The sequence below is a fragment of the Phoenix dactylifera genome, chromosome 18 (assembly GCF_051530095.1).
Source record: "Phoenix dactylifera cultivar Ajwa chromosome 18, Ajwa_hap1_PhDact_Kaust_v1.1, whole genome shotgun sequence".
In the NCBI taxonomy this organism is placed as follows: Eukaryota; Viridiplantae; Streptophyta; class Magnoliopsida; order Arecales; family Arecaceae; genus Phoenix; species Phoenix dactylifera.
In genome coordinates this window covers 16,452,846-16,476,510 of record NC_143207.1, presented here as the reverse complement: position 1 = coordinate 16,476,510, position 23,665 = coordinate 16,452,846, and the positions used below count along the sequence as shown (strand labels likewise).

The 23,665-nt window shown below is 37.6% G+C and overlaps 1 protein-coding gene and 1 pseudogene across 2 annotated transcripts; one reads left to right on the top strand and one right to left on the bottom strand.

Moving 5' to 3' along the window:
* Positions 1-4,871: 4,871 nt before the first annotated feature.
* LOC103703293 (mitochondrial pyruvate carrier 1) lies at positions 4,872-13,193 on the bottom strand. Of its 2 annotated transcripts, XM_008786101.6 has the most exons (5): positions 12,846-13,191; positions 10,786-10,900; positions 6,153-6,207; positions 5,932-6,067; positions 4,872-5,172 (listed from the first exon to the last, which is right to left on the bottom strand). In XM_008786101.6, the coding sequence occupies exons 2-5, from the start codon at positions 10,876-10,878 to the stop codon at positions 5,136-5,138; spliced, it is 321 nt and encodes a 106-aa protein (XP_008784323.1). In that variant the 5' UTR covers positions 10,879-10,900; positions 12,846-13,191; the 3' UTR covers positions 4,872-5,135. The 2 variants fall into 2 exon arrangements, with proteins under 2 accessions (XP_008784323.1, XP_008784324.1); XM_008786102.4 differs by lacking the exon at positions 4,872-5,172 and having other exon boundaries at positions 5,928-6,067; positions 12,846-13,193.
* Positions 13,194-19,409: 6,216 nt separating this feature from the next.
* On the top strand, positions 19,410-20,096 carry LOC108511153 (uncharacterized; annotated as a pseudogene).
* Positions 20,097-23,665: the final 3,569 nt, after the last annotated feature.

Here is a 23,665-nt window from a genome sequence, read left to right as displayed (position 1 = left end):
AAACCCAAATTTATCTGTCATTTCATGAGAAAATAGATCGTATATAAACCCGTCCTCTTACAGAATATCACAAGTTATGCAAAAAAAAAAAAAACCACAGCACTGCTCAAAACCAGATCAAGGAAGACTTTAGCAGAGAGAATGTCGTGCATATAAAATCTTGAAAACTATGATTAGATCTAAAATAAAAGTGCAAACTAGGTTAGATCTCACAGATTGGTAGAAAATAAAACAAGTAGGCCCAAATGATGCTCCCCAAGTGTGGCACGCCCCTCCTCCAAATCTCCCGCCTATCCCCGACGACCCCCACCTCTCCCTCTCCCTCTCCCTCAAGTCTGGCGTCGTTGCCCTGTTACAAGATAAGCCCCCTTCGCCGGAACCTCCTCCCGGCCTATGCTAAAAAAAATACGGAGGACTGGAGGAGGGACATACATTGGGACGCTGAAGAATGGGAAGAGGGAGATCCGCGGAATGGGGAGCCGAAAGTCAGGAGATCTAGGGCACCGAGCACGGAAGTGGTCTACTCTTCTCCAAATGATCCTCCGCCGCAGCTGAAGATCTAGGGCACAGCCGCATGGGAGATCTAGGGCACCGAGCACGGAAGCGGTCTACTCCTCGTCTCCTCCAAATGATCCTCCGCCGCAGCTCAAGAGTCAAGAACTAGGGCACGGCCGCACGGGAGCGAAAAAGGGAGGAAGGGGTCCAAGCGGTGACTCGGTGAAGCGGATGATTTATATATAGGGCTGGAAGTGGGCCGGGCCGGGTCGGTGACTTCACACAGTGGGCTGCTGTTTCATTCAGAACTTCTGAGCCTACGGGCATAAAGATATCAAATATGTGAATGAAAGCTCTTTTCTTTCACTTTTGTGGTGCATCGAGAATGTACAGGCACCAAAATCCGTCTACATATGCTGGATACAAGATTATTTATCATTCCGAACATTTATAGATTTAACTCTTATAAAACTCGATAATCCATCTAGGCATGCTGGAAACAATTTATCCTCAGTTTTATTATACTTGATTGTTCCAAGGCCATAATTTAAATACATGCAAATTGAAGGAAAAAAATCTTCAATCAGCCAACTATGAAACTTGTTGGAATATATGTTCCTATATTCTTCTAATATTACAAGCATATTCTTTTCTGAAAAGGAGAAAACATTAAAGGAAATTGATATCCAACCATCCGCCATCCGAAAGCCCTCAAATCGCGATGGGGGTGAAAGCCCTCAGATCGCGATGGGGCCTGGGGGTGAGAACGGTCGACGAGCTTGGACGGTCGAAGAGCCCTCAGATCTAGGGTTTCACCACTTCGCCGAGCTTGGACGGTCGACGACGACGGCTGGCAACCAGCGACGAGCCGACAAGAAGAAGCGGAGAAACCCTAGCTCCACGCCTCCGCCGCTCGTCCGCCCTGCGCCTCTGCAAATCCCAACCAAAACGAAGAAGATCATTCGTAATCGTACCTCAAAACCTAGCTTCGCCGACAATAGGATGGTCGGGACTCCTCTTCACCACTTCGCCGAGCTTGGACGGTCGACGATGACGACGACGACCAGAGAAACCCTAGCTCCACGCCTCGTCGCCTCCACCGCTCGTCCGCTCCGCCTCTGCAAATCCCTCGGGCAAATGGCACCAGGCGTTTAGGTTTAGCCGCGATTCGGACGATTAGGATTTAGCCTTTAGGGCATTCGGCCTGCGATTCGGGCTGGAAATGGGCCCGGGCTTGGACGGGCCCGGGCCGGGCCAATGAAATACCCGAGCCCGGCCCGAAATAGATTTGGGCTGCATCATTCAGCCCGAGCCCGGCCCGAAATGCACTGAGCCTAGCCCATAGCCCGGCCCACGGGCGGCCCGACCCGATGGGCTTCGGGCCGACCCGAGCCCACTTCCAGGCCTATTTATATATCATCCGTTTCTACTTTCCTTGCGGGCTGTGGGCCTAGCACTGCGGCCCAATGGCCCTGCTGCCCCTGCAGGCCTGCATGTCTTAAAAAATTGATGCAAAAAAATTGGGTCGGGTCGGGTCGGATCGGGGTGCGGGTCGGAATTGGGCAGAACCGACCCGATCCGAAAAATAGAACGGGTCCAAATTTAGGATCCGACCGGCCCCGCGGGTCCTAAAATTCGGGTCGGGTCGGGTCTTAAGCGGGTCGGGTCGGGTCTTAAGCGGGTCGACCCAACCCATTTGTAGCCCTAATTATAAGTCAGATCGACTCCTGAGCACTTATTCAATTGGGTTGGGCCCTCTCTCTCCAAATACCCATTAGGGATCGTTCTTTGATGAGCCAACTTTTCTATTAACCAACTTATCTATGTTCTTATCCTTCTCTAAATGAATAAGTTATCTTTCCATAGATAGCGTTTACTTATGAAATAGAGAAAAAATCTTACTCACCTAGAAGATGGGTAAGTCATTTTCCTATCGGCAGAAAAATAACTTTTTTTTAGTCCTAAAATACCTCTTACACTTTAATAATACAATAATATAATAATATACTCTATTATATTATTATTATATTATAGAATAATATATAATATGACATAACATTATATATAATAATATTATATATGATATAATATATTCTATATATTATATTATGTTATATATTATACGATACATAAATATATTTCTATATTATATTATATTTATATTATATTATATTGTGATTATATAATAATATGTTATTATTATAATATAACATAATAAATAATATCATTATAAAATATATGATTATTATTATAATACCATATATTATAATATATTTTATTACAATATATTATATTATATTATATTATATAGTACAATATATTATTGATATTATATTATATATAATATAATGCAATGTAATATTATTATATATAATAAAGGGTATTGCAAAAAATATGGATAGATTCTAACAACTCACTCGAAAAAGCAGTAATGCAAAAGAACATACATAATAGATTTTGGAGCCAATTTCCCCTACATAAAAGAATATGGATAAATTATTTTCATGTCTAAATGTTGCTTTGGAAATAAAAAAATATAGATTTCTGAATAACTTTTGAACCCTCAAAAGAGCAGGCACTTAGTAGGCTCTGCTGGCACATAGTGTTGGAGCACCTCCTGTCTCCCCCCCCAAAAAAAAATCTCAGGTTTCTTTTGTGTATTGTAGACGGAATTTATTGCAAAGATTTTGAGTGTGTTAAATAACTTGAAAAATTGTCTGGACCCATTAACTTGATGAATATCTGATTATAACCTAATATCCAAACTAAGCCCAAGATAAGATGGCATTTTACATGTATTTGGTGTATTACAACCATCGGAGGCAAGAGTACTACAGCTGGCTAGCCATATCTTATATGTAGTTCTTATGCTATAGCTATAGAAGGCAAGAAGCCGTTGACCATATATGGCAAATATCATATCTCTAAATATCATATCTCTATGCCAAGTTCTTTAGTAAGAATATCTGCCCTTTGACATGAGAAGAGACAAATTATGTTTTGAGTAATCCCAGCTTGAAGTATCTCATGAATATTAATTTCTACACGTTTTGTCCACTCAAGATATATAGAATCAAGCTGCTATACGAAATGCAGCTTGAGTATCACGAGAAACTGATTGTGGATGAGGTATCCCAAATCATGAAGCAAATATAATAGCCATGCGACTTGCAAGTAGCATTAGCTATAGGGCAATATTCAGTTTTATCAAAGAATCGTGACGCAATGTGCTGCTTTTTAGTTTGCCATGTTTAAAGATTTTAACTATTAGAACGAGATCTAATAAATAGATCAATTCATAGCATATATACCTTTAATAACTCTTACGAACCTTTGGAACAAAAGCATTGGTGATGTCTCGACCTTTGGTCTTTTACTTTAAGGACCTCATGCTGTCCCAATGAACAGGTCTACGTCTGCTTAAAAGATGCAAGGTTACCGACCAGCAAGAACCTCTAAACAGAGTCATCATATAAGACCATTAATCCTTCCATCAACTGCTTTCTACGAGGATATTCTCTCTTCTTTGTACTCTTTACTTTTTCTTAATCTGGCAGAATGTATATATGTTAGAGCTATATAAAATGCCGTTTTTACCCAAAAAAAACCTGCTGTCAACTGGCTTGTTCACCGTCCCGTGCAACATACATAGTTCATGCAACCGATGATGCCATTCATATTTCATGATAATCATTCCTTCTAATAACAAGTTACCATTCATTTTTTAATTAGCCAGCTGAAGAGTGGATTGTCAACTGCAAGAGGAGTGGATTGTCGCTGAAGGCACTGACATTATAAATCTCCTGTCATCTTGAATCACATAATCCATAGCATATTTAAAATGGCCCTTAGACAAGCATGATTCCCCAGCCATCCGTTTTGTTCATGCTTGTCACCTTACCTGTGCACACGCAGGAAGCAATTGCTGACATGAGAAAAATTGCAAAGTTAGATACCGTTTACATGTAATGGTTTCTTTTAAGGCTGGTCCAAATAGCATCAATCTTAGTGGATCGACATCCCTAAATCAGAAGATCAACATACGCAACCATGAAACAATAATTTAGGTTGCTGCTTCACATGGCAGCGCAGGTGAGAATGCCGGCTGAGGCTCCATGAAGAGAGAAAAGGTCATAGAGACCAGATTATGGCTAAGATCATAATTATGCCAGTAAATGATGAGGGGATCTATTATTTTATAATTTGCTCAAACTCCTATTCAGTTGAGTGCTTGAAATGAAATCCAAATATGCCTCTGCAGATGATACCAATGATATTATCCTGGATCGAAGACACAAAGCTGGTAATTAGTGGCTCACATAAGCTAAGAGCTAGTAGATGCTCAGATCATACTAGAGAGAGGCGGATCCCACATGAACAAGCAACTTGGTACATGCCCTGGTAAGGAACTTATCATACTCAAAATGGGAAGTACAAGTAATTCATTAAGGTTCAAGAAGAAAGAAAACACATCATTACATGTTTATGATGTCTGAATAAAATAGCACTTTAAGGGGGAATTTCTCGTGCAATAATGGTTCACATAAAAGATTCTGGTGCTTGCTGACCAACATGAAGCTTGAGTTGCACATCATCCTCTCACTGAGTTGCAGAAAATACTTTGAAGAACCTCCTAGAGGTTAGTTTTGCACCTCCGTCTCTTTCTTAACCAGGTATCTGTTTAAAAAACAGTCATAACATGAATAAATGCCAAAGACCACAAGACCACAAAAGAACTAGCAATTTTCTTAAATTTTCATTCCAAGAACAGAGAAATGCACATTTTCAATTTATTGACCCTGCACAAAATCACTAAGTTAACGATGTGAATTGATTTATTTCCTGACCAGATTAATGTATCATCAAGTCGGTACCTAATGTTAAGCATTTTGTAGCACTGTATATGAGATACACATTAAGAGGTCACCAATTTAGACCATTTCAAATTAAGGCTTTTACCAAAAAAACAGCCTGTCATGCACCTAACACCCTTTTTTTGTCAGACATGATTATGAATATCAATGTTTGTTTGATGTAGTAGTAAGCAGTAAGATATGGGCTTGCCGGGCAAAACAAACCATGAATTAACAAGCAACTACAAAGCATAAGATGATGACAAGCAGAGTTTCTTAAAACTCAAAAAATATCCATCAATAAAAGTACCACGTAAGAGGCTACAACCATCCCAAGGCTGCTATACTGAGTTGTTAGCAGGAGCCTAAACAAGATTCATGTCATAGCAGTACCAAACAACACAAACAATAATCCACGGGTACCACAAAACCCTGGTTCAATGTGTTAAGCAATCTCCCAAAGTAAACAAAATAGCAACTTATCTATACGAGGTCAAAGAAGCATCCAGGTAAAGGCCTTTCAGTAATTTTCAGATACAGAGCCAAGTAAATTCCTCAGAAAACTTCAGAGCAACGTTCTTACCCTTGGGCTTTTGCCCAACGAGAAAGCTGATAAAGCTGAACAGATTCGTTAGAGACATGGCAAGCTAGAAGCAGGTAATTTCGTGGCTGCACCATCCATGCAAACCTCATGAAGAGCCCTGAATACACACACATGGCTGCGAAACCAAATTGACAATTACTCTAGGTCAGCTAATGGAAAAATGAAAAATCATAATCTTCTAACCCAAGTAACTAGTTAACCTGCAGTCATGTTGCCAGAGATCATTTCTGGAGGCTTCTGCATATCAACCAAACCCTGAAAAAGCAGAGCCACAAAAACAATTTCACAAACCAATCAAGTTATACAATTATATAATGAACAGGTCAGAACATGAATAGAAAAGAGATAAAGGTTTTCATCATAAAAGAACAAAAAAGAAAGAACACATATGGTTGGAACACCAGTACACAGTGATCAAGAATTAGTCAAAAAACTATACAGTATGAGCAGCAAAGTTACAGGGTATCTTCACAATTGACAGCCAAGTTGAATGATTTCAAAAGCAGATATGACCGACTTGCATTGAGTGAGAGCCACCACAGTCAGCTGTCAGAACAACTCAAAAGAATGATAATTTTAAACAGCCGATTGGAAGTATCTGACTTCACTGTGGTGACAAACTTCAAATTAATTATGCACCAAAAAATGAAAAGACTAATGAATTTTAGCATAAAATTTTCTCTTTATAGCTATTTTCTATGTCCCGCATGATGCAAATAAGGTCTATAAAATACAAATAACTCGTTTCAGTAACATTAGACCTGCTGAGGATAATAGTTACTTTTCATCCATATAACATGGAAAAATGTATACCCGATACACATAATACAACAAGCAAATGGAAGCTCTCATTGCATATTTTTTCCCAAATATTTATTTCTAAGTAAAATAACTTAAAACTTTTATTTTTTTCTTCTTTTCTTCTCTCTTTTCATATTCAGCCTATAATTTGGTTTCTGCAAATGTAGTTCCACTCTTAGTGACTGACTAATTACTTGTTCAATTAACTAAATTTTTTAGAGACGAGTTATTTTTTTCATTGTTTTTACCTTCTGCAGAAGAATTTATAAAGTTTGACCAGTAGTTTATTATTATCATGAGTTAGGCTGGTCTATTGTCGTAAATATGTAGGGCCAAACACTTCAAAATTTTTTAACATCAGATTCAGATTTGGACAGCTCAAATTTTATAAGAAAAGAAAACAAAATAAAGGAAAGAGAATTGTTTCTAATTCCACAATGTATCCCTCCCCCACTCTGGCTTTTTGCATCTAGTTTGCACCCCACTCTCTTGTCTCTCTCTCTCTCTCTCTCTCTCTCTCTCTCACCCCCTCTCAATAGACAAATCCATCAACCTCCTATAAACAATCAACCAATCATTGGCACCATTAAACTCCAACCAATTGTTGCCTGACTACACATACCTACAGAGAACTCCCCACCCCCTACCCCTTCTCTGTTCTCTCTCTCCCTCCCCCCCTCTCTTTCTCTACCCTGTGCTCGAATACTGCCAGTGGTATCACTCGCTACAGCCCACTGTGGCCAATATCCACCACCTCGAGTGCCTGCCAGCAGACATCGTTTGAATATTGTCTTGGGTACCATCACCAGAGTCATTTAAGTCACTGTCTAAGATATATCTTCTATTTGAGGATCCTACCCCAACTCACTGACAGGCAGCAGCTTTGCGCCCCTCCCTCTCTCCTCACACAACTTCTCCCCCCATGAGCCACTGCTCTAGCAGTGCACTCTCTGCCCTTCGGCGGATCAACCATATTACCAACTGTCATCACACAAAGAAAGCTCCCATTCCACTATCTGGCCATTACCTGTCTCTCTTTGCCCCCAAGTCAACCAACTGCCACTATTCACAGACACCATCACCCCTACCTATAGCTGCCCTGTAGTGCTTGATTGCTTGCAGAGAAGCTTCCCCACCTTGGCGGAGTTATCTCCCGGCTAATTGAAGTGGATCCGACCTTTATCAGATGATCGGTGATTCAGCTACTGGTATCGATCTTCAGATGAAAGAGATGGATGAAGAGGGAAAAGAGCTTGATCCAACCACAACCTTCCATTGCTCTAGCCAGGGTTTGAAAACTCCATTATGGTTTTGGGCTAGGTATGTGGAGTTTCGGTGACTTTAAAAATTTTGCTCCAAGTTTTGGAGTTTCGCTCAAAAAATCTATAGAAAATTCATAAAAAAGAAAAAAATAGGAAAACAAAAGAAATCAAGAAGATTATTCCAGAACATTTTAGATATAGCTTCTTCATTGTATAGTTTCCACAATATTAGGCTGAATTAGATATTTGCATTTACGTCAAATTTATGTGTGTATACGTAATTGACTTCTCGAACTTAAGTTATTTGAGAATTCATTTTACTCAGTCGAACTAGAACTCATAAATATAACGAATTTGAGCATTTCTAATGTTTTTGTGTTTAAGTAAATATTTAATCATATGCCTCTAGTTATAGATATTAAATTCATTTTGAAAATGTTATTTTTATGATATTTTGAATCTAGTTGTTTGCGAGCATTTCTTCGAAGGCCTCGACCTCTCAAAGGTTAAATCTATTATCTATCTCCTCTTTTTAAACTAAAAAAAAAGAGAAACTTTTGAAAATATATATTATATAGCCTATATACTTAAATAAGGCATCTAAGGCTAGTTTTGACTGAAATTGGCCAAAACTGGAATGAAATTGGTCAATTTCGACAGAAAGTAACTGAAATTGCCGAGATTGACCAAAATCCAAAACTAAGGTTCAACTTCAATTAAACTTAAAACCTAGGCTATAGTGTCCTCTATTAGCTAGTGCCATAGAAAAAGGAAAATAGGAAGTGGAAAGAGGAACTGAAGAGGATATGTTAATTTAGCGGTGTGATCACTAGCATCAACACTATCTATGTAGGAAGATAGGCAGTGTTACCTAGACGCTCAGCATGGTGCAAAGTGTCCAAGTGTCCTCAAGCGTCAGACATGGCAATCTCCAAAAATCTAGGCAAGGAGACATAATATATAATATATATAATGTGTGTGCGGGCGCATGTGCATATACACAAGTATTAGTATGTATCTATATATATAGTGTGTTTATGTCTCTTGAATCTTATGCAACAAAAGAGAGAAACTTATATGCTATTTAACAAATAAATTAATGGAATAGCCATGAGTTTGCAAGTTGTTAATTTATTTTCTAGGTTCATTTAAATTTGTTGAGATACCTAAAATGATAACCAACCATGATATATGTGTATTTAAAATATAATGATATTTCGCTTAAAGTGTTCATATAGGATATAGCTGTGATAACTTTAAATACATAGGGATACTTTGCTTAAAGCATCCATAAAATCTTGATAACTTTATATTAGAAATATAAGAACATTTCGCTAAGTATCCAGAAAGAAAAACTTAAGGACACTTCATTGCAAGTGTGTTTAGCACTTAAAACTAAGAGCCCCTTGCATGACACTCTAAAAAAAGTGCCAAGCATCAGAAACCTTGTTCATTTCAGTAGGACACCTCAAAGTGGAGCATCCAATTGTGTCTTATCATGTCCTACCATGTCCAAGTGTCCAAAAGTGTTAGACACTTCTAGATAGGTTAAAAATGGAGTGTCAAGATAACCCATTACACAGGGAAGCCACCAATGAGGTAGGCTCTATAGTAGCAAGAGGAGGGGGTGGGCACAATAAGGGAAGAAGGAGAATGAAAACCACTTGTGTGAGATATGAATACAGGCAGTTTTGACATTGTAAAGAAATTATCTTCACACAAATCTTACAGCAAAGCCAATGACCAAAAAAAAAAGTTATGAGTATATGAAGCCATTTGCTCTTTAAAGCAGCCCATCCTAACTCAAATTATCATTATTATTTCAACATTGACAAATAAAGTATCTATTTGGAAATAATGATTGCATCTAATATATGGCATTGCCGGTTCTTTTGAATCTTTGATACTTGTATTCATCTGAACTAGTTTAGGTTTAGTTTATAATGTGTTACCACCCATAGTCTAAAAGGACTTTGGAGGATACAAGTTATAACCAGACATATCAATTTGCAAGTGTACAATCTAAAAGGCACATAAGTAAGAGGAATAAGCATCTCAAAAATGCAAAGTTAGCCCATAAAATGAACTAATTTTCAAACAATTGAATATTGCTTGATATATGCTCTGAGAAACCATGAATAAATTACTGACAATGTAGCTTTAAATTGTTACAAAATGCAGATCCAAATCTTCTATGCCTCTACTTGTCAGGAAAAAAAACAGCCATCAGTTTATAGCTTTGTCTAATGGAAGCAAAAACTAGTTGTATGAATCTGATAGCCAACAAACAATACAACTTCAAAACAATTCAATGTTCCAATCCAGTAGCTTACAATGCCTATAACCCCATCTATGCTGCACAGACTTGGTTACCGGAGCTGGATGTGAAAACATGTCTAAGTTCCAAATTCTTCTGTTTTTTAAGGATTTCTTGTTATTCATACCAATGTATCTCACCACATTCACGTAAGGGGCAGGTTTTGGTAGATGGGTAAGCCAAAGTGTTAGGGTTACATAGCTCTCAACCAACAATCTACAAACAAAAGTCCATAAAGTAATATAATGTGCAAATATTAAATTTAGAGTATTATTTATTTTTCAAGGAGCAAAGAATAAGATGATGTCATGCATTTTTTTTCTCACTTAAAAGTGCTCATTTTAATACAATGCCGCAATTTTTTTTTCCTTTGTCCAGTCTTTACAGAAACATGCTGAGAATAAAGAAAGAAACTATAAAAATATAACCAACACGGGAAGTCAGGAATCATACAGCTACAACGAAGCCCCAATTGGCAACAGGTCCCCAGAAATGAGTTGTCTTGGGGCCCACAGGGCTGTTCCAAAAAGCTTTTAAGGCCGCCATTGCAGTAAATGAGCTTCAATACCTGCTTGTTATTGCGATTATAAATTTAGAAAGAGAACCGACATCTTAACATTAGAACCCTCTAGAGGCAGAGACAATGTCATACACAAAACTTAGCATCCAAAGGCCCTTCTCTTAGAACCAGGACATTGTTTCCTCAAGAATTGTTATCTGAATCGTTGGTAATGGATAAGCTAGTGTAATGCACAAAACATGGAACATAAGATTAAAAAACATTTAATAAAATGTTAAAAATGCATTATAAATTAAACTTCACTTGATCAAGCAAATCTGTGACAATATCTGGAACTTGAGTGTGATGTGTCAGAGTAACACAGGGAGGGAGTTTCCAGGAAAAGTTCAGTTAGATAAACTGAATGCATATCGGGATCCGGTAAGGAGCTAGTACTCTACTAACATCGTGTAAAGCTTAGGAAATATATATATATATATATATATATATATATATATATATTTATTTAACTCAAGCAAAAAGTTTCACAAAGATAATTAAAAAGCACATTAAAATATAAACTTCATGCAGCACGGATTCTTAATATAAACAGCAGTATGACAATAGCTTCAAACATAACTGATTAATTGCATGAAAGCAGGGTACTCTGAGTTACAGGTGATGTGATGACATATAGATATTGTGCCTATACGAATGGAACAGTGCTTCAGTTAGAATCTTTGGCTTCTGAGTTGTGTCTCACGGATGTATGACACCCTATATTGAAATTTAGCACCTTCCTCTTTTTACACTCTTCCAAATCTAGGGGAATTTCAACAGTTGTTTCCTAGCTGCATGAACATTCTGCAACCAATAATGTAGTGTCTTCTGTCCACCAATGGCCTTCTATGTTCATGCTAGGCCCCTCTCTCTTACTTTAAATTACCTTGGTCGATAATCAGGATTAAAGCTTAGCGGCGTGACATTAGGTTGAGAGCTGACTATAAAACTGGCTCAATTCTTCCATGGAGCTTCATCACTTAAGAGTTTCCACGTTTTGACAGCAAAAAGGTCTTGGATAATGATAAAGACGATGATGATAACAACGAGGATTTTTTCTTTACATAGAAAAGATTTACTGAAAAGACATATCATTAGACATTTTGGGCACCAAAGAACAAAACCAGGAAACCAACATGGAAGCGCAAGGTCAACAACAACTGATCATTTGATATTCTTTCTCAATAGATACCCATCATTTCGTGTCAACAGGCATTTCATCAATGATGATACCTCAACTAGTAGTAACTTCTTCGAATTTGATCAACATATGGGCAAATCGTCAAGAATCCCAGCAGCTCTATGCACAGGGACAAGACTGGAACCTTTTTCGACATGAGTCCCACTTAAAAGTAGGCCATGTGCACTCTCCAATATTTCCATAAGGATCTCAGCTTTGCTTCATATAAAGTGTTCGAGCATGCTAATGCAAGTAATACGAAGAAAATTCCTTTGCTGGTCAGGATACCTCAAGAACTTCAGATTTAATTCCAACATATAGAATATCTAGCATAAAGGAATAACCGGACCATTTCCACACTAAGAAGAAGACTAATTAGAGCTTTTCCTGAACGCCCATGCATACAACTTTCAAAACAAATTATGGACCATTTCACAAACATGCGCATGATCTGGTTTGGTTATTAACATAAACCGCCGCCCCACCACATAATCTTGTAATGCCAGAATGCATGAAATGTGCTGCCAGCATAACCACCTAATTCAGTCTTGGTGTTCGAACAACCTCGGTGCCGATCATATCAAAAACATAAAAATTGTCGTTTCTAACATTATGGTCTTCTTTTCAGAGCGTCGTTACCGATGAAAGACAAAGTAAAATAAAATAAACATCTAGAGTCGGAATCATTGAATACTCGACAACTACGAAACAAGATTGAAGCAAGACCAAATAGCAAGAAAAGCAAAAAATATCAATCTGTGTTCAAAGAGCTACCAGTGGGCTTTGAGGAGATGAGCCGAACTGAAGAGTCGGAGGCGTCCGGGGGCAAGGTGGATCGAAAATCGCCGGTGCCCGAAACTAGAATCGGTTAGTGATGGGGATGAGAGTTCGGGAGAAGGAGAGAAAGGGTGTAGAAGATGAGAATGGAACTCCCCAAGATCCGGGCGACAGGACGAGATCCGGTCGCCACAGGGGAGAAGAGCCGAAGCCAAGAACCAAGGGTTCGAGGATCGGAGGTCGCCGGCACCGGAGACCCGATCGGATTGGGGGATGAGAGATCCAGAGAGGGAGAGGGGCGAGAGAGAGGGAGAGGAAGTGGTTAGTTGACGGAGGAATTGGGTCGGGTGGAAATTAAAAGAGCCGTTCTCGTGCGGCTCAGCCCAACCAACCCATCCAGTGTTGGACTTATTCCATTGGATTAATTTACAAAAATACCCTTCTAAAAATTAGAAATTACATAAATACTCTTTTAAAATTTATATTATTTTTGTACCTTCATAAAAAAACTATTTTTGCACAAATATAGCTAATATCACGATTTTCTAACACCGTTAATAAAAACTATATTTATTTTAATTAAATATAAAATAAAATTTTGAAATTACTTTTTTATCTTTCATCATGATCATTTTATAAATATTTTTTTTTGCATATCTACACATTAAAAATATTTTAATCATTTTAATTTGAAACCGTTAATTTTTAGATGATGTGGGTACATATGCAAAAATAAAGATAAAAAATGACAAAATAGTAAAACAAATGTTTTACGATGGTATACATGTAAATATTATTTTTAAAAAGATATTCATACAAAATTCGATATTTAGAAGGATATTCATGCAAAATTCTCGTACGGCTCAGCCCAACCAATCCATCCGATCTTGGACTTATTCCATTTGCTCCTCACTATTTTAATAATTATTCATAAATTTCAAAGATATTATTATATTTATGGTGATAATACGCGATACCTGATCTTAGTGGTTAAACTAATAAAATGCAGAAGGATACAGCAGAAATCATATGTTGTGCTTTATGCCGAAGCCTTTCTATTAACAAGGATAGCATTTTGTGTGCCATGCAAATCATTGATCCACCTGAGGCCATCAATTATTTATGATGATGGAAGCTTGATGGATGGCTGTGATCATGAAATTTCATTTGTTGTGCAGATGATCGAGCTAATCGGAGCCATCAGTGGTTTAAGATGATGGATGGTTGATGAATGGCTGCGACCATGATCATGTTTATCTTGAAACATCCGGACGCAGAGAGTTTTGAGGTTCCAAAATTTCTATATAATAGCATAGTATAAAATAATTGATAGTTTACAATAACCTTAAGTAACATAATTTTCATAAAGATTGATTTACCACCTAACTTATGTTTTATTTCAAGATAAGAGAGACTTAACACCTCTTTTTTTTTTTTTTTTTTTACTTTTAGAGCAAATGGTATTCAACATTCTAAACTAGTGCATCGTAATAATATAACATCACCACATCTTGTCATTTATGAAGGCCCTTTCAGCTTTTTCTCTTAGGGCTCGTTTGGTTCGCGGGAAAAGAAGGGGGGAAAGTGTGGTCAACGGGAAAGTAATGAGATGCCTCTTGTTTGGTTGGAGTTTTCAAAGGAGAGAGAAGGGAAAGTTGTATTCCCATGGGAATGTGATTTCCACATTTCATGGGAAAGTCTTTCCCATGAGAAACATGGGAAAGTTACTTTCCCATGAGGCGGGAATCACTCCATTTTTACTTTTTCCCAAAAAGTCCCTTCAGCATTAAAGAAGCATTAAAGAGGCATTAAAAACCTAATTTTTATTAAGGGCATAATAGGAATTATATATAACTTTCCTAGGAAAGTGGATGGCCAACCAAACATAAGCACCTTGGAAATTTGTCACTTTCCCATGGTCAACCAAACATGCCAAAAGTACTTTCCTAGGCATCCTCTTCCTAGGAATTTGTTTCCCAGGAATCATATTCCTAGGAAGGAAAATGCTTCCCGCGAACCAAACGAGCCCTTAGGAACATGGTGCTGGTATAATGAGGGCATGAACCTATTTTGGCCATTGACAACCCGTAGGATCGTATACTTCCTTCATGATGGACGCCTATTTTGACGACAGAGTGGGTACCTAGCTTGCTTGTGTGTGGGACCCATGTAACAATTATTTTTTTTTAAAGCCACAATTGGATTTATTATAAATACATCAATAGAAATCAGAAGATAAAATATAAAAAAAAATCAAAAGAAATATATGTTACAGCAGCATCAATTTTTTTTCTAATATTGAATGTTAATCTCGAGTTTTGGGGAGTGATCCAATTTCTACAAATCAGATGAACATCAAGCTTACTCATGTAAGGGAAGACCAAAGTGTCCCCTGGTTTCAAAGCAATCTCCTTATATATCTAGAAGAGTCGACTCTTCTCATGGTGATAATCTTTTGTAGAACAGCACACTATCTAGAGTAGATTGAATGGATCGACTCAAGATCCAAAACAAACACCGAATTTCAAAAAATATGTGCAGAAAATTGCAAGAAGAAAATAATAGTGGAAGAAAAAATTTGGAAAAAAAAATAAATTTATTCAAAATAAAATAAAAGCTAAAATAATAAGTTCAGTTCCTCTCATAAAGAAGCCTTCCTTCTCTCTAAAATGCCTTACCTTACCAAAAATAATTCTCTCTCTCTCTAACCAAAAAGAAATTCTCTCTAGCTCTTCATGCAGCTCTCTCTCTCTCTCTCTCCCCCCTTAATTTATAAAACTACACTCTCTCCTGTTACAAAATAAAAATATCAATATCTCATACTAAAAAGCAAAAACATTAATATTCTACTCTAACTAAAAAATAAACTTAAATATGTTAAGCCTAGGATCAACCTAACTAAAATAGCCAGCACAAAAAGGACAAACTATTCCAGCTAGAATTAGAATAAGAAACAAGGTAAACTAGGAATAAAATCTTAGTACAAGTAGGACATGCAATGGATTTCCAACACTTCTCCTTATTGTGAAGTTCATGCCGACAATGTTGCACTTGTCAATGTCGTGAAATGCCATAGCAACCATTGCTAATGTTACAACAATAACAACAACATGCAATCACTTATTGAACTATATAATTTGCTCTTCAAGTAATTTTGGTTTGTGATATTTTATCTTGCTAAAATTTAACTAGATGACTGCAAAAATATCTCATGCTTTCTTTGGCCCCTTTACAACCTGAATATAGAGATATTTTTTTTTATCAATTGAAACTTGTATAATCCACATCATTCTTCTAGATTTCAAATTTCATTTTCTTCTTGTAAGGGCATTATTGAGAGTATCTGTTGTCATCATCTATATTTCATCCAAGATATTTCACAAATCTTGTCCTATGAAATAAGACTCAACAATAAACTTTGAAATTGGATAATAAGTGTTGTTTAACTTATTGAGAGAAGCGATAGTAGCAAAAGCAGTCATATTGACGCTAGTGAGGTCAAGCATATCGAACTTGTTGAGAGAGATGGTAGTAGCAACAACTATGATGATTCGTCTCTTAAATTATCAAAATAAAAGTCAACACACTCGCACCACCGCAAAATAAATTACTGGAAGCTCTTCAACCATATCGAGCTACAAACACAAAAATCACCAACAAAGCCGCATACCACTTGTCTATACTTCAACCTTGCTTTAATACCAGATAGAACAGTGTAGTCAATCTACTCTAGGTACCTTGCCATTCTATCTCTTTCACACCAGTTTTGGACAATTCCAGATTCATCTCTATCTCATATTTGGATAAAAAGTTAAGATACACATGTTTAAATTTTAAAAATCTATCTACATTTTGATTATGATGAAATTATAGAAGGATATTGAAAACTACAACATGGACCGGCATTCTTGCTCCCTCCCTCTCTCTCTCTCTCTCTCTCTTATTTTAAAATTGTGGATCTCTCATTCTCTCTCTCTCTCTCTCTCTCTCTCTCTCTCTTATTTTAAAATCATGGATCTTTCATTCCAAATAAGGCAAACATCTCTCTCCATAACTTAAGGTAAAACCAAATAACAACACATTTTCATCCATAACTTCCTCATTTCTTCCAAGAGTTCATTTGGTTGGAAGTAATCTAGCATCAGAATATAAATCCCATGTCACATTATCATATTTGGTATGAAAAAAGGATGAGAGAGATAATAAAATAATGGTAAATTCCATACTATGAAAATGTGGTATTTTTTTTCCACGCCAGATTACTGAGTGGAGATAATTTCAAATTATTAATGCTTGATAGAAACACCCCCACTTATAGTATATTACTATCATATTAATATTTATATATTAATATGTATTTATTATTTATATTAATATAATATATATTTACAACATATAATTGATATAATATAATTATCTATTGATATTAGTTATTTATATTAATTATTATAATCAATACATACTTATACTAATTATTTATATTTATAATTAATATAAAACTTGCAATATAATAAATATATTAATCATTAATATACTAATGGACATAATAATTTCAATAAATATATTATTTATTCTTATTAATATATTAGAATACAGTGACTATTATTTGTAAAAAAATAATATAATTCATATATTAATATATAAACTAATAAATAATTAATATTTATCAATAAACTAGTATATATCAAAATTTATTTACAATAAGAAATATTTTTCTGCTTATGTATAATTATTTTAAAATATTTATTACCTCATAAATATATTTTAATATTCGAAATGGCCAATATATAAGTAATTTTATCACCAAGTCGGTAGCTATTGCCGACTTTTGGAGATTAAATTTCCCTCCCTAAATTAGAGGCCCCGCCCCTTCCTCCCGTTGCTTGGGTCTTGGTCTCGTTTCTCCCCTTTGTTGTCTTCTTGGCGACGACGAGCGTGGTGACGATTGTGGCATCGTCCTTGCCCATGGCTTCCTTGGGTCGGTACTCGTGCATCAATATCTGCACCGTCGATGACGAGAACGACGGCGAGAAGGTACGGAGGCGCCATTGCTGGGGGCCCGATAAGCGATCCATGCCCACTTCTCTATTTTCTTGCTTTCTCTTTTAGATTCGAGGTCCTCTTGGTCTCGTTTCTCCCCTTTTTCTAGGCTTTCTTCGTGGCGACGACGAGCATGGTGACGATCGTGGCATCGTCCTTGTCCATGGCTTCCTTGGGTCGGTCCTCCTGCATCAATATCTGCACCGTAGATGACGAGAACGACGGAGAGAAGGTGCGAAGGCGCCATCACTGGAGACCCGATAAGCGATCCATGCCCACTTCTCTATTTTCTTGCTTTCTCTTTTAGATTCGAGGTCCTCGTGGTCTCGTGTCTCCCCTTTTTCTAGGCTTTCTTCGTGGCGACGACGGGCATGGTGACGATCGTGGCATCGTCCTTGGCCATGGCTTCTTTGGGTCGGTCCTCGTGCATCAATATCTGCACCGTAGATGACGAGAACGACGACGAGAAGGTACGGAGACGCCATCGCTGGGGACCCGATAAGCGATCCATGCCCACTTCTCTATTTTCTTGCTTTCTCTTTTAGATTCGAGGTCCTCTTGGTCTCGTTTCTCCCCTTTTTCTAGGCTTTCTTCGTGGCGACGACGAGCATGGTGACGATCGTGGCATCGTCCTTGTCCATGGCTTCTTTGGGTCGGTCCTCGTGCATCAATATCTGCACCGTAGATGACGAGAACGACGGCAAGAAGGTGCGGAGGAGCCATCGCTGGAGACACGATAAGCGATCCTTGCCCACTTCTGTATTTTCTTGCTTTCTCTTTTAGATTCGAGATGGTTCTTGATTTCTAGTTAGGTTTTGTCGTTATATTAGTCAATTTCTCCAATTCCTATTTTCGTTCGTGTTCTTTGAATACTTCGTGGTTCTTGATTTATAGTTCAAGATTTTGGTGTTATGTGGTGATAGTTTTCTGGATTATAGATATGTGTCTTGATTTTGGGTCCGGATTTGATGTTATAGGTTGATTTCCCTGTTATTTTGTGCCTAGCTTATCTGTAGGGTTTTAGTTTTGTCAGATTCTATATCTGGATCTTGCTTTAAGTGATTTTTTGATTTTCTTGCATTTTGATCATCTTTTATGTCCTACTACTGGTTGATGATGGGGGAATTTTTAATAATTTGTAACAGGGTTAATAATTTTCAAAGGAGGGATTTCTTTGATCTTCCAAGGGTGACCTTTTGTAGATTCTTCAGTTTTGGTTATGGTGATGCTAATGAAAAGATGAAATTTTTGTTCCTTCTCTGTAGCTTCCTGGGATCAATATTTGGAAAATAAGTGAAGCATCTGTTTCTTTGGGATTATCTACTGCCATGTGGTATCTTCAGAAACATCGCATTTGACATTTTTTGTTTTTTTTGAAATAGAAATCTGGATGCTTAATCATAGTCTGTTTTTAGGATTATCTGGAACTTACCAGTTTTCTTGAATCTAAAATATGTTATCGGTTTCTCTCTTGCATCTTTTATTAGTTTTCAAATCTTGTTAGAGAGTGGATCCGGCTTTTGCTTAATTATACTTGTAGATCGGCTGTTGGTTATGAATATCTGGTAATGTAAGTCAATTGATGCTTTATTTTTTGTGTGTCTATTGAAGCTTCTATGATTGTTTAAGTTTTCTCTATTATTAAATTTTGGATTAATGGGTAGAGGCAGGGGGAAGGGGAAGAAGTTAACCGTAGTAACAAGTCATGAAGATCCAGGGAGTGGTGGTGAAGAGTTTCTTCCTAAATATAAGAGGAGGGGAAGGCCACAAAAGCCTTTAAAAGAAGACATTGATGAAGAGGATACTGGGAAGATTGAGGAAGAAGGAAGGAGATGATGTGAAACCTTCTGCCTCGAGCAAAGATATAAAAGGCTCGACAGTTGAGAATGGGAAGAAGAGGAAGAGGTATTCACAACTCACAAGTAAAAGAAAATTCTGAATCAGTCCTGGAGGAAGATGGTTCTGGGGTGAGATCCAACAATGAGGAGTCAACTAGGTCTAACAGCTTTCGGCAAAATAGAAGCCGGCGAAAGAGCAAACCTTGGCAGGCTGCTGAAGCAGGAGTTGAGTCCAAGTGAGATTTGCAACAGTATCTCTTTTGGGTTTTCCATCATCCTATTGCCAGCTATATCATGCAGATCAAAGTCCTTAGTGGCCTACCTTTTCTTTTCCATGTTCATTCCTATTTTGCTTTTTATCTCGTTTTGTCCATGAATGAAATTAACTGGGAGGTGGCGGTCTGAATACACTGTTTTATAATTTTCCCTGACACCATAAAGCTGCTATAAGGTATTTGCTTTAGCTTAAATGGAGTTTCTGTAGGCTGCAGAATTATAAGCATAAAGTTTGCTTTAGCTTGTTTTATCTCTTTTACGTTTTACCGTTACTATTTGATGTCCTAAATACCTACATTTTTGTCTAATGAATTGTAGCAACATAGTTCATTCAAGACTCTTTCCTCTTCTGCAGTAGACTGCATACCAGTGCTTTGTGGTTCTTTAATTTGAGGTCTTTGGGTATATATGTATATAGATTCTTCAGTTTTCTAGATATAATGCTGTTGCTGCTCCTTTTTTTTTTCTTTTCTTTTGATACCACTGTCGCTGTTGTTGCTTATCTTTAACTGCAGCTATTTTGCTTTCCTTATAGTGCAGCAATTTTGATTTTTTGTCAGCAGGTTTATTTTGCTATTTTCTATTGTCCTCTATTTGTGGTGATGGGAATTAAAAGTGCATTAGAGATGGTTGCCTGCTGTATTGTTTTGGTCCTCTCTGTTGTATCAATTTTTGTACAATGTGGTAACTTGAAAGAATATTCAAAGGCACAGATTCCTTCTTTTTATGGTTTTGAGGTGATTCTTTTTCACAGAGTCCAGTTGAAGACAAAACTCACAATTCTATATGGAATTTGAAATCATCTGTAGCATATATTAGTACTCATTGTTTGTATTGTTTTATGATCCAATTAAGCTTGCACCTAGTTTGTCTATGTTCCAAGTCATTGAAATTTTAATACATGCCAATATCTAACTTCCTTCTGCAATCTTTTTCTCTAAGCTTTTCTTTTGCTTTCACTGTATTCGTTTTAGTTTTCTTTGACATTTATGAGAAGTGAGCAATCACCTACTCTGCTTATCTTGCACTATTTATATTTTGTGGATAAGTTCTACTTATTTTGAGTTCATCAGATCAGAATGGAGCCACCTTTTAGTAAGCTTAGTAAGCTAGTGTTTGCGAAAGTATCAACAACTAGCCTAGAGTTAGCACTCTTTCATAGTATGTAACAAACCTTCAATCAAAAGCATTCCCCATGCAAGCCTTTATAATTTTTGGAGTTAAGGAAACCCTACGTTCTTTTCCTAATCTCTCGCAATAGATTATTGCATCTAAAGCTTGACACATGATTATTGAAATTTGGGTTCCATTCTTTGAGTTTGTTGTCATTAATTAAGTCTTGTGATTGCTATATTTATTATCTGAACTTTTATTATCAGCTCATAAACTGGCAATTCTTAATCTATGAGCATGAATATTATCTTGGTTCCCAAGTACAATATTCTTTCTAACTTAATTTGTCACACAGTTTTTCTTTCTTTGTTTGTCACTTATGCGTAAAAAGTGACATGTTCATACCTCATTTTATGCTAAAGGTTTGTAAACTTTATTAGATCTAAGTTCTAGTCATCATGGGACAATACATACCGTGCATGTGCCATATCAGCACACAGCATTGACACTATGCTGGCCAAGGTACGCTGAACCGGTACCGGTAGGCATACTGGTCGCCTACCGGACCGGTTCGTATCGGAACCGGTCCGGTCTTTTTTTTTTTTTTTGGTTCACGGACGCGCGCGGAAATTTTTTTTTTTTGCTTCACGTACGCGTTTGCACCCTTGCGGACACTCTGTGGCATTTATGACCCTACCCCACGCGGATGAGCTGGCCCGCGCACGCCGCCTCGCGTGGGCGGGGGAATCACGTGCGAGGTGATTCCTAGCACGGGGAACTGCGCCGCGCGAGGGGGAAACCAGCGCGAGAGGAACTGTGCGCGGGCGCGCAGCCCCTCGCCAGCGCACCATAAAACTGCGCCGCACGAGGGGGAAACCAGCGCGAGGGGAACTGTGCGCGGGTGCGCAGCCCCTTGCCCGCGCAGGGCGCTTTGCCCGAGGGCTCACACCACAATGCGTGCGCGCTGTGGTAATAAAAAAAATAGTACCGGTGCGAGCCGGCCGAACCGGCCGGCTCCCACTGGTGCGGGCCGGTACGCAGCTGGTATGCATATGTACCGGTTGGTATCAGCCCGAAAACAGCTCGGACCGATATCCGGACAGCTGAAATCGGTATCCACGCTGTCCGGGTACCGGTTCTAGGCCGGACCGGTCGGTACCGGGCCGAACCGACTGGTTCGGACTGGTTCAACAGACCATGATGCTGGCTGTATGCCAGTACTTACTGATATGCAGTGCATGCCAAGCACTGGCCCCATATAAACCATGCAAGTGCCAATCAAGCAAAACACTGACACAGAAAATTTCAACCCTTGGTTCAAAGTGATCAGTGTCCCAGTTCTCTTGCTTCTCTCTATGATAATTTTCATTTCTCCTTACAGGTTTGGAGGCTTGGTTTGCTTCTTGTATTTGTTTGTTTAACCTAGTCAGTTGAAGAAACATAAATTTTTTTGGATTCACAAATCGCAATCTATTGGTTTTCTCTTATGGTTATCTGTCTAAATGCAGATGTTCTCATCCAGCTTATGTGAAAATGCAGCTATTGATGCGATTTTTTGGATGATATTGATGTAGTCATTTGGCTTTTTTAACTGATATATCATTAATTAAAGAAAGCTTATCCAATTTGCATTATTGTGGTCTCCTGTGATTTTGTATGGTATTGATGCAACTATTTTTGGCTTTTTCGAATGACAAATCAGTATTTAAAGCAAGCTTTATCCAATTTGCATTATTGTGGTCTCCTTCGGTGGTGCACTTGTTTAATTTAGATGTTCGATGTGTTTTTTTCTCTTCTCCCTTTGGAGTTCAATAGAGAACTTGGAAGATTTGCTGGTATATGAATCTTTTTCCTTCGTATTCTCTTGCTTCTTTAAAATACCAAGATGGTTCTTGATTTGTCATTCATATCTGGCATTATATTGTAGTTTCGCTGCTTCCTATTTTCTTGCTTCTTTTTTAGATTCTCCATAGAGTTCTTGATTTATACTTTCGGTTTGGGCGTTATATGTTGATATCCCTATTATTGAGTAATTTGCTTTTTTACTTGCAAACCTGGGAAACTTATTTACTAGAACTGAAGGATGTAGCATGGTCTTTATTTACTCTTTGTATTTTCTTTGAACCATGTTGTTGATGTAGTTTCCAAGATCTTATAGCTTGCTTCAGTAAGTTAGTTTTTGTCAATTGACTCGAGTTCTTTAAGTATAGTTAAATTGGTGATAAAATTGTGTCGTGATATTTTTGGTACCTGCGTGTTCTCTACTTTAGATTATTGTAAATAGTGTCTTCCATTACTATTTCACATAAGCTAGTTGAATGCTCTACACTTGAAAACAATAATAGAAGAGAGATATCAGAATTTGTTTAGAAGTGTGAAAGAATAAGATGCATATCTTATTAAGTAAAAGTTATATGCATTGCACCCAAAAAAAAACATTAGGTTTTAGTGAAGGAAATTTTTACAGAAAAGAACTAATTTAGAAAGATTAGCTTTTGTGAACTTTAACTCAGCACATGTAATGCATGTTACTGATAAAGAATAGGTGAA

Bases quoted from the DNA above. Each gene is read 5' to 3' on its own strand.
- LOC103703293 (XM_008786101.6), bottom strand. From the start codon at position 10,878: ATGGCGGCCTTAAAAGCTTTTTGGAACAGCCCTGTGGGCCCCAAGACA. The intron at 6,068-6,152 runs GTTAACTAGTTA...TTGGTTTCGCAG, and splicing joins CTCTGGCAACATGACTGCAG to CCATGTGTGTGTATTCAGGG. The intron at 5,173-5,931 runs GTAAGAACGTTG...TTTTTTAAACAG, and splicing joins CGTTGGGCAAAAGCCCAAGG to ATACCTGGTTAAGAAAGAGA.